This window comes from Gymnogyps californianus, chromosome Z, assembly GCF_018139145.2.
Source record: "Gymnogyps californianus isolate 813 chromosome Z, ASM1813914v2, whole genome shotgun sequence".
Lineage (NCBI taxonomy): Eukaryota > Metazoa > Chordata > Aves > Accipitriformes > Cathartidae > Gymnogyps > Gymnogyps californianus.
In genome coordinates, this window is record NC_059500.1 from 4,577,348 (window position 1) to 4,589,352 (window position 12,005).

At 46.4% G+C, this 12,005-nt stretch overlaps 1 protein-coding gene across 2 annotated transcripts in view; it reads right to left on the reverse strand.

The window, feature by feature from the left end:
* The window catches only part of RASA1 (RAS p21 protein activator 1), a 66,712-nt gene extending 57,264 nt beyond the window's left edge, over nt 1–9,448 (reverse strand). Inside the window, exons 1-2 of one of the 2 annotated variants that reach the window (XM_050913182.1) lie at nt 9,203–9,448; nt 8,973–9,160 (exon numbers count right to left, since the gene is read on the reverse strand). In XM_050913182.1, coding sequence (XP_050769139.1) covers nt 8,973–9,160; nt 9,203–9,448 — 434 coding nt within the window. Of the gene's footprint in view, nt 1–8,972 lie in introns of both variants that reach the window. The other variant, XM_050913181.1, reaches the window with a different exon arrangement.
* Between the last annotated feature and the right edge of the window lie 2,557 nt (nt 9,449–12,005).

Consider the following 12,005-nt stretch of genomic DNA (forward strand, 5'->3'; position numbering starts at 1 on the left):
TGAATATTCACATACATATGCATAGTTTTACGGAAAGCAAGAAGTAGACTTAATAACAATAAAAAAAGAGACCAAAATTTCAGAAAAACTTCTTACACAAATCTACACAGAATTACCATATGATTCCTGAGCTGATTATCAAAGGCTGGCTAAACCTAGATGGTTTCTGGAAACTACTCTGGAAAAGAAAGCAGTGTACTCTGCAAAGGGAAGTTCATAAAAGGAACCCTTGTCCAAATATCTGTAAGTAGCTATCAATACAAAAATCATATACCCACCCCTACTGAGCCAATGACAGTAATGCTTAACAGAAAACTGTAATGTTTTAAATTTTCCCATGTAGTTACATACTCAACTTCTTCAAATATAATTACATACAGCTAACATCTCAATACTAACATTAACTGGACAAACTGGCAAGATACAGACCGGATGGGTGGTCTGCAAGATGGGTAGGAAATTGGCTCACGGGCCACATCCAGAGCGTGGTGATCAGTGGTTTGTACTCTGGCTGGCAGCCTGTCACAAGTGGGGTTCCCCAGGGATCGATACTATGCCCCACGCTGTTCAACATCTTCATAAATGAGCTGAATGATGGGACTGAAAGCATCCTCACCAAGTCTGTTGATGACACCAAACTGGGTGGTGAGGTGGACATGTCAGAAGGGAGAGCCATCTTACAGAGAGACCTGGACAGCCTGGAAGAGCGGGCTAGCAAGAACAGTATGAAGTCTAATAAAGACAAGTGCAAGGTTCTGTACCTGGGTCAGAATAACCAAAGAGTCCAGTCCAGGCTGGGATTGGTGTGGCTGGGGAGCAACCTTGCTGAGAGGGACCTGGGGGTCCTGGTGGACAACAAGCTGAACGTGAGTCAGCAGTGTGCCACTGCAGAAAGGAAGGCAAATCAGATCCCGCGCTGCATCTGTAGGGGCATGGCTAGCAGAGACAGAGACGTGATCATCCCGCTCTACCCAGTTGTCAGGCTGCACCTGGAGTACTGTGCCCAGTTCTGGTCCCCACAAGACAAGAAAGATGCAGACAGACTGGAGAGGGTCCAAAGGAGGGCCACAAAGATGATGAAAGGGCTGGAGAACCTGCCCTGTGAGGAAAGACTGAGTTAGGCCTCTTCTCCCTGAAGAAGAGAAGGCTCAGGGGGACCCCACCACCGTATTCCAGCAGTTAAATTTTTTTTTTTACAGTGAGAACAATTATTCACTGGAACAACCTCCCCAGGGAAGGAGGAAAACCTCACTGGAGGTTTTCAAGGTACGACTGGACAGGGTGCTAGATAATCTCAGCTACTCTCCCTTTCCCACAAAAGGCTGGGCCAAATGATCTTTCAAGGTCCCTCCCAACCTGGGCTGTTTTATGGTTCTATGATTCTATATATTCCAACCCTGATGAAACTGTATACTTACAAAAAAACACTTAGCACTTGAGGATGAACAACTATTACTATTGCAGTTTAACCAAAAAGGAAACCTTAACAAAAAGAATTGATTTGGTATGAAGTTGGCCTCAGAAAGAGCTGAAAATATCAAAATTTGAAGATGAAAATGACTTTTTCAGGGCCTGATCATCACAAGAATCAGACTGCTAACTTACCAGAACACCAACTGAGTACACTGAGTGTCCTGGAGACCTCGATACTCCGCTCCTGAAATGTGACCGGAGCTTACAAGTTAATTTAGCAACACTGGTTTGTATACATTGATTTGTACATATGAATAATTGTAATAAAAACGTACCTTAGAAGGACAAGGTAGATATTCAAAGCAAATTTATTAAATATTTAAGCAGCACTGTTAGCTACCTTAGAAAGACTTCTTTTTTTTAAAAAGCAAATTCTTGAGCTTTTACAGCAGAAATTATGAGATCTGCCTACACAGAAAATAATGAAATATTCTGTTTACCAACCTAAGGATTTCTTGTACTTCCCTTTAAAGTATTCCCTATTAGCTACTGCCTCTGACGTTATTCTTGTCTACTTCAAGTAACAATTTTCAGCAAATAGGTCCTGTAACACTGATCCTCAACTATAAACAGTATGTTTATATATATACAGAATCACTTAAGTTGGAAGTGACCACTGGGGATCATCTAGTTCAGCCTTCCCCCCTCCCACCCCGCTCAAGCAGGGTCAGCAACAGCTGGTGGCTCAGGGCCATGTTCAGCTGGGTAATGAACATCTCCAACGATGGAGACTCCACAATCTCTCTGGGCAACCTCTGCCACTGTTTGACCACCCCCACCATTACAAAAGGCTTTTTTGCATATTCAGATGGAATTTCAAGGTTTTTAATTTGTTTCCATTGCCTCTTGCCCTGCCACTGGGCACCACTGAGGATAGTCTGGCTCCCTCATCTTCGTTCCCTCCCATTAGGTATTTATATGCATGGATAAGACCCACCAGAGCCTCCTCTTCTCTGGGCTGAACAGTCCCAGCGCTCTCAGCCTCTCCTCATCTGACAGATGATCCAGTCCCTTCATCATCTTCGTGGCCCTGCACTGGGCGTGCTTCAGTAAGTCCATGCCTCTCTTGTACTGGCGAGCCCAGCACTGGACACAGCATCCCAGATGTGTCTCACCAGCGCTGAGCAGAGGGGAAGGATCACCTCCCTCGAGCTGCTGGCAATGCTCCCCCCAATGCAGCCCAAGATACTGTTAGCCTTCTTTGCCATGAGGGTGCATTGCTGGCTCTGTCCACCGGGACACCCACATCCTTCTCTGCAGAGCTGCTTTCCAGCTGGTCAGCCCCCAGCACGTACTTGGGGTTATTCCTCCCCAGAGCCTGAGCTTTGCATTTCCTTTGTTGAACTTCACGAGATGGCTTCACGAGATCCCTCGCAGCCCAATCCTCCAGCCTGTCCAGGTCACTCTGGATGGCAGCACACCCACCTGGTGTTTCAGCCACTCCTCTGACTTTTGCATTGTCTGCGAACTTGCTAAGGGTGCACTCTGTCCCAACATCCAGGTCATTAATCAAGATGTTAAACAGCATTGGCCCCTGGGTACACTCTGGGGAACACCACCAGTGACTTGCCTCCACCTGGACTTTGTGCTGCTGATCACCACCCCCTGGGCCCAGCCGTTCAGCCGGTTTTCAATCCACCTCACTGCCCATTTATCTAACCTGTACACTGTCAGCTCGTCTATGAGGAGGCTATGGGAGACAGTGTCAAAAGCCTTACTAAAGTTGAGATAAACTCTCCCCCTTTCTCCCGAAGCCAATGACCTCATTGTAGAAGGCTGTTAGGTTGGTTAAGCACGATTTCCCCCTCATAAATCCATCCTGACTACTCCTCACCACCTTCAACACAAAACATAATTTAAAGATAGACTCATGTAAGAACAGAAACTGTTCTGCTCCAGAGTGACAGAGCTGATATTTTACACAAAAATAAAAAATACTAAAGACTGCCTGCAGTCTTTATATAGTATATAAACGTATATAAAACAGGACAAGTATATAAAACTTGTCAAGCTCTGGTAACATTTTATTGGTACTGACCATACTCCATAGGGACAGAGAGGAACACATAATCATTTCATGGCAATACTTCTCTGCAGCACAAAGACAATGTTAAAACAAGATGCCTTCTCCTCCCTCCTACTGTGCCTACCAGTGCAACAAATACCAAGATTTTTTTTTGTTTTGTTAAAGGAGAAAGAAAGATATGTGAGAAATGGGAAAACTACTATGGGAGTCCTAAGAATTTACGGCTGAATCAACAGATGGAGTCCTACACTGAAGAGACCCATGCCCCCACTGGTAAAATATGTGTTCCTCCCCACTCCCCAGCCACAAAACATTTAAGACAAGAAAAGGTAAAGAAATATGGCACAATATTATGCTTCTCAATAGGGCAGGCCAGTAGATGAAGTGCGGAAGTCCCACATTGAAGTTCTGGGAGTCAATATATGACACAAAATAAAAACTACATAAAGTACAGGTCAAGAGACTCTATTCACTGTTTAAACAAAATGACATCATCTGATGTTAACTAGAAATATTGACTAACCTACTGAAAAATCCTCCTCAAACTTTTTTCAGCATCAAATGCTGTTCTACTTCTGGTTTTCTTCCTCTGCAGCTTTCATTTATATATGTACCTAACATACTCAGTTTACTTACTGCTTCACTTCCTATGTATGGTTAGGTACAATTTTACTCCACTGCTTTTAACCATTCGTTTAAGACAGCACTTCTAACACCACACGTTCAGCCAGAACTAAAACCAGATTTATATTCAGGTCTACTTTTTAAGTGGCCAAATCAGTACACTACTCATCAACTTTAGAAAAATAAGGTGTTTCCCTTCCGTAAAGAACAGGAATTAATAAAGAAATTCATTACCTAAAAAAGAAAAGTTTACCTGCTAACCACATTAACTGCTGAACAGAAAAGAAACCTCATACACTAAAATCAAGTTACATCACATTTCATTTTTTGTTTATACAGCACCTAACTGAACAGGCCAATATTATTTCCCCTCAGTTTTCAGCGCAACAGATTCATTCATCAGTATGGAAAAGGGCCTTCAGCCATTATTCAGAAAAAAATTCCTTTTCATGAGTTACCGGAATGAACAAATGCTGCAAAACTCTGGACTTGCCACCTTCGACACTCATGTGAAGAAAACAGAACTTCACACTACGTTCAAGTAGAAAAATGTTCTACTTTCATGCAATCCATGCTTATTTAATATTTCTCTATCCATCTCTCTATGTCCAGCTCTTTTTCTCACTATTATGTCGCCTCACCAGGCACGAAGAGTGACTGTAAGAATACATCTGCTTGGGGTAAGATTTATTTTAACCAGACGGTATTTTGACAGCCTATTTCATTTTGTATGGTTGATAGCTTTCGATTTCAACTGATTTCCATTTCAAACTGATAACCACTGCTCAAAAAACACCGTATGAAAATGTCAGTTTTGCTGGAATATACTGGAACTGCTTCTGCCACCTTAATGGAACACTAGGATCTAAAATAATTTTGTCAACTAAGATTTTTAATCAAATACATACATAACTGAACTATTCCACATACCCCTGGTTTACAACCAAATTAAATAGCATTCATTCATTAAATCTGAAGGCATTTCCTTACACTATTTCGGCCTCTGTCAGCGAGCTTTGCAAATGGGGTAGAAAGCATGGAAAAAAATGACCATAACAAACATGGAGTTGCCCACTTTATTCCCCAGCATCCTGTGCCTCCCACCTAGCATTAAGCTGCCATATAAACATGCTACTGCTGTGCTCCAGAAACATGAAAAACCACACACACACTGAATAGACAAGCCTTAAGTCAGTTTCACTCTGGATCAAAGATGATAAAAATCAACCCTACTTGGGGATTTTGAGTTTGTGAATAAAGAGAACCTGTTACATGCTAACAATTTCCTCCCACTGCTAGAAAATCAACGAAAACACACTAAGAGAAGACATATTCCCCTTTTCCTTAGGTATGTGGAAAAGAGAAGAGGAAATTAAGTGTATTAGGTGCTTGCTAGCAAAGACGAACACATCCTGACTACCCTGAACAAACTATATTTACAGCATCCTGATGGGAAGTGCAGAACTTGCATCTGCTTCACTTCCCATCTCTTCAGGTTAGTTACTGTGAAAGCCAGAATGTCAACTATACGGTATTTAAAAACTTATTCATGTTTAAAAAAAACATTTGGTCTGTAACACCCTTATGGCCTAACACTTGCAAACTGGGAACTCACTCAGATTTTGTTTTGGGTGTTTTTTTTTAATTTGCAAAACAAGTTAGGAGATGAAAAAGTGATAAATTGTGTCTAAGTTTACGCAGAAAGCTTAATTTTATTTTATACCTAAAAGTCTGATCTAAGCTTGGAGTATGAACTTGGAAACACCAGCAGCAACTTCTACCAGGTACTTTTGTTTGGAGTCAGTAACCAACCATTCAGTAAATCCTGAAATGCAATGCACGTCCATGGGAAGGCAAAGAAGCCTAGTGACTCGTTACTGTTATGAAAGAAATAATGCCTTTTCATTCTTATACAGGAGAACAGTAATTTTACGTCACATAAAGCAAGGCCAGGAGTGAAGAGCACTCTCAATTTTCTGATGTACACATAATATATTGTAAGCAATTAAGACAAAGAAACAAAACCATTTGACAGAATCATGGAATTATCCATCAAGCCAACCCTGCATGCCTCCTATAAAAACAGAATGAATTAGGAGGAAGTGGGAAAGGGTGGAGCTGGCAGTCATATTTAAACAAATGGAACAGCAGTTTTGTAATCACATTCAACTGGAGAAATTTAATCCAAGTTTAAATTACAAGATCAATTACTGCTTTTAAAGACTTATATTGCACCTTTCCTTATATAAGCTGGTAGATAATATTGATCTTTGTTTTTGGTAATAAATCAAGAGTTCAACTCCGTAGAAGCAGATGGTATGACTACAAAGAAAGGTCACTTCCAAAATAAAACAGTGGGACTGAAAGGATACAATTTACTATCGACATATGGCAAATTTAAATTACTTAGCTGAGAATGGTAAAAACTGACGCTGTATAACATAAATAAGAGATGAATGAAAGGGAAAAAGGCTTTTAATTATTTTAATCAGCCAACTTAAATTTTTTCTATGGAAAAGTCACACACTAAGGATAAAATTACAAAGAAAAAGGTTAAGTATATGGAGGTATGAACTTCTGAATCAATTTTTGAATGTATTTTACTTCTTGGATGCTTCTGTATTAAAGAATCTTCAGGAGAAGAACATTTAAGTACAGAGCTATGCCCTGGTCCTGCAAAAAATTCAATGTCCCCTTTGTCTGAATAAGGTAAGTAGCCTTGCCAACCAAAACAAAATCAGGGCCTCTGCAGTCTTCCCCTAGCATGTACTCCTTGTCAGAAATCTAACATCCCCTTTCATGAAAGTTAACCATCGTGCTTGCACATAACTTACAAGACAATATTCTGACTGCAAAATCAATTCAGAATTGTAGATGTGGTAACAATTATTTAGTATCAAACAGGTGATTATTCACAAATAATTATGCCGCTTTCTAAAAATATTTCAAAGCAGCCTGCTTTTTGGCGTTTTCCTCAGTTCTCTGGGGAACTTAGCCGGGTCTAACAGAAGCAGAAGTCTCATCTTGCAGACAAAAAACCAGAAGAGCGGAATTCTGTATCTCACCGGCTTGGCACCCAGTACTGAAGAAGTAACTTTGCTTTTATGTGCTTCTATTTCCCTCCTTATCCTTTGTCAAATCTGCCTAATCCTATTTCTAGCTCGTTAGGGAATTCTACAAGTTTAAGACTATTCAAACACTGTCTTCACAAACCAAGGCCTTAATGTTTACAAACCTCCACAAGAAGTCCAGAAATCAAAAGAATAAAGGATTACGAGGAAGCCTGTCAAGGTCAGAGTGATTAATTTAAAAGAAATCCTATAATGTTACATTTTATGTCCTCCTTACAACAGCAATGGCTCCTGAAATCTTGGAAGTACATGAAATAGTGCAGAAGTTCACTCTCTAACAGTGGAGTTACGAGAAAACGTAAAAAAGAACCCAAATTCAGATGGGTTTTCAGATTAACTTTCTGACCTATATCTTGAATACATCTGCCACCCTGTACCTCAAAACCCTAAATTATCGACGATACTCGCTGTAACTTCAGGAACAACATATTTCTAGATACCGATGAAAGCAATTTAAGCCTTTGAAGCAATTTCATTTTGGGGAGAATATGGCACCTGCTCAAGGGCTATTTTCTGTTCTAATACAAGCCTTGCAAGCGCTTTACGTAAACCTGCAGACTTTCTACAGTTAAATCCAAAGGTTGTGTTCAGAGTACTTACGAATTACATGAACTCTATATAACATTCTGTGATCTTATATTTCACACAATATAAACACAGAACTGGTCTGCCTCTAGTGCAAGATTCTTTCTATTACCAGCACTACAGGAATCCCGATTAACCTAGTGGATGGATAAGTATAATAAAACCTAACTGCAGGTTTACAGTTTCTTTTTTCCAACTGCATCCTCTCTCCGAACACAACCTAACTAAAAACAGCTTTATTTTAAATTGGTTGAGCAGCAAACCAGTTAGACATTGTTTATAAAAAGAGCCTCTCTGCTCATTTTAAATCCACGTTTCAAGACTGCCTGAATTTAAAAAGACCAAGCACGTGCGCATTACTTTAGCTATGTTTGTATATGAAATAGAAAAGCTAAATATTACTTTTTTCCTTTTTTTTTAGTAGAAAGCAATGCAATACAAAATGATGACACAGTATATGAATTATTTTATGCCATGGATAGCATTTTTGTTAGCTTTTATTCGAAAAAATAAAGTTTATGGCTCTTCTGAGAAAGTCTACAGCGCTACCGGAGATTGGAAAAGTCTCCCCAACAGGTAGTTAAACCACAACCGGAATAGCTCACTCTTCCTGGCAGCCTGCAGTATCGCTATGAAAACTTGCAAAAAAAACCTAACTCGGCTCGACCAGAGCGCCTTTTTTCCTGGAACTGACCCCAGTTATCACCGGAGTACCACCTTCAAAAGCGAAGGGGAACTTCACGTCCCTGCTGCCGCTGCTCACCCTTCACCCACCCACCGTAAAGCCGGGCTGCGAAGCGGGCAGGCGGAGGAGGGCTGTCCCCTTGTCCCCTCCACCGAGCAGCCGCCGGGCCGAGCGGCGGGTCTGCCCGCAGCGGGACTCCCGTCCCCGGGCACTCTCCCGGCGGAGCAGCCTTCCTGCTGGAGCGGAACCAGGGAGGGGGGGAAAGGGGGGGGAAGGGAGGGGGGGTGCGCAAAACTTCTGCGGGAGTTCCACGGGAGTTTGACACACACTTTCCACCGGGCAAAGGTGGGGGTCCGGGGCCGCGGCCCCCGCTCCTCGGAGGCCGGGGGGGGGGGGGGGGGGGAAGCGGCCGGGCGTGGCGGGCCCCGGTGGGGCGGCGGCTACTCACTGGTTGGTGGGGGGCGCGTTGAGCGGGATGGCCACCTCCTCCTCTTCGTACTCCGGCCCGTCCAGCGAGTCGCCTTCGTCCACAGTCCCAAGCCCCCCGGCCAAGGGGGGCGGCGGCGGCGGCGGCAGCGGGGGGAAAGCGGCGGCGGTGGTGGTGCCGGGATCGGTCACCCGGGCCGCCTCCGGTCCCTGACCCGGGCCGGCCGCCGTGGCGGCGGTGCCGCCGGCCGCCGGAGGAGCAGGCCCCGCGCCCAGCTCCAGGAGCCCCAGCACCGAGCACAAAGCCGGGCCACTCGGGGGGCCGGCGCCCGGGCTGCCGCCGCCGCCGGAGCCGGTCGGGAACGGGCCCTGCGGCCCCGGCCCCTTGCCTCGGCAGACGGCGGGATAGTGCCCCGGCTCCGCGCAGGCGGCGGCTCCCGCCGTCCCGGCTGAGGTAACCGAGCCGCCCTCCTCACCCCCGGCCTCGGCCGCCATCATGTTGAGCCTCGCCCCCCCCCACCACCACCCCCCCCACCCCTCCGCCTCCCCTCCGCCGGCCGCCGCACGCCGGGGAGGTGGCGACAAAGGGGCCCCAGCCCCCCCCGCCCCGCCCCGGCGGGGAGCGGAGCCGGGACGAGGGCAAAACTTCCCCGGCGGAGACGGGCTGGGAACAATACCCGGCTGGGCGGGGGCTGGGCGCGCAGGGCAGCTCCGCAGGGCCCCGGCGCGGCTGCCTCAGCCCCGGCGGCCGCCAGGGGAGCGGCTCCCGCGGCCCCGCGCTCTCACCCCGCCTCCCGCCGGCCGCCCCGGGAGCGCGCGGCAGCGAGACGGGCCGGGCCGCGCCGCCCGCACCGCGCCTGCGCGCCGCACCCCCGCTCCCCCCCCCCCCCCCTCCTTCCCCACGCCTGCGCGGGTGGGCGGCCGGGAGAGGGCGGCGGGCGTGAGGGACCCCGGGGCGGGGGGAAGGAAAACGGGGCGCTGCCCCCCCCGTCCCGAGAGAGGGAAAAAAGAAAGAAAAAGGGCCAAAGCGGGCGGGCGGCAGGTGCTGCGCGGGGGGGAGGGCCGGCTCGGCCCGGTTGTGAGAAGGGGCTGCGCGGGGGCGGTGTCGCGCGCCCCGGCCGTTAGAGGCCGCGGGGGGGGGGGGGGGGCGGTTTGCGGTGCCGCCGCCGCCGCCGCCGCCGTCGTTCATCCGGCGGTGTGCCCCGGGCCGCAGGTGGGGCCTTCCCGGAGGGAGGCGTTCAGGGCGAGGGGAGGCGAGGTTTGTTGTTCTGGCGGGGTTCGGTGCGGGGTGGGGAGCCGCGATCTGGCGCGGGGGTCCGGCCGCCTGGGCGCGGCGGAGGTGGGTGCGATCGCCCCGCGGCCCGACCGCCCCGTCCTGGGGCTTCGGGGTAGGAACGCGGAGGGTGCGGGAAGATCCACCGTCGGTTCACCGCTCTTTGGGCCTGGCTGCCTTCAGACGGGGTGGCCAAGTTGATCAGCGGGGTTGGTTTTCTCAGAGAAACCGGCTTAAAAAGGACCCCTTCCTTTGCGTGTTATTGCAAAGACATGGTATTCTAGCAATAAGAATTAAAAAAAATGCATCCCAGAGTCTACAAGGTACTGTTCATCTTGTAAGAGTTGTGACTCCATTGCTACTGAAAAGGTATTTACTCTGCACTTTCCTGAAATTGTACTTTTTTTTTTTTTTTTCTTTGTGAGTCAAGCCTGCAAGCTCTCACACCCCCAAGCCTATCTTGGTCATTAATAATTTTGCTAACTTAAGTGGGTTTACTTGGCACATCAGCTTCACCTCACACGTAAGTATGTCTGTGATCAAGAAGACATCATGTGACAAACATTACCAGGCAATATAACATGTAGATATCTTTTGATTTTATTTTTTTTTTCCCCCCAGTGTTAAAAGAGCTGACAAATAGCAGCACGTTGACACTTGTACGTCTCTCAAGAGTTCTCAGAAGGCATCTAAACATTCAGGTTTTCAAAGCTTTGCATTACCCAAAAGTATTAAGTGAATTTTTCCTAAGGCCACTAAAACAAACTATTACTCCCACTTTCACAGCTCGCCAGCCAACCTCTTTTTATCTGCTGAAATGAAGTTTCCTATCTTGCCTTCTAAAGGCAGAGCTTGCTTCCAGTTACACCACTAAGATCTGTGGAATTATGCTGGGTTTGTGCCCAGCGTCAGTGAAAGGAAGGAGGAGCTGGCTCTAGCCCTCGGTTTACAGCATTGTAACACATTCATAGCCTGCCGTTTTTCTGTTTAAGAAATTGCAGTTTCAACGGCAGCCTCTTACAACTTTGGTTCTGCATTACCGCATTTCAGTATTGTAAATGTAATTTCAAATAATGTTGTAGCCTGCTGTCTCAGTGGGTTTCTATTTACGGCTGTTTGCTTTCCCTCAGATTTCTAAGTAAAATGATTCTAACACAGCCTTGTTGCTGTTGCAGTAGTGATATGCCTAAATATAGAAATGCAGTGTAAATATTTATGAGACTCCCTTTATGAGGCAGGCTTTTCTAAGTGCCTTCCAGGGCAGCAGCATGTGTATGGGTGTGTGGGGACTGGAAGGACAGCTGTGCTAAGAATTTCCTGCAGGAGGGGGTAGCGTGGCTGCGGCACTCCTTCAGGAGATTTATTTTGGGGAGAGCAGTTTTAAATTTGGCAAGGGTTCCACAGAAAGAGAGCTTCTAGTAAGATCAGCCGAGGTGTCACTTCTCTGGCCCTGGCACACCGTTTCTGTTCACTTTGCAGGCAAAATCGTCTGTCCCAGGTCACTTGGTGCTGCAGGTTAACACGCATCGCCCTGCGTTTCCTCTTTCTTAAGGCTTGCAAGTTGACTCCCGTTATACAAACCTTCATGGGGCTTTATTTACATGAATATATTTGGGTGAAGGAACAAGTGTAACGATATTTTTCTTGATACTTCTTGTGCATTTGCAAATACGTCTTTTTCTGAAATCCCTGCTATAAATGATGCTGGGATAGTTAGTCCTTCATCCCTACTGTGTGGATGGTGTCAGGCTAGATTCTCTGAAAAGTCTGTTTACACGTTCC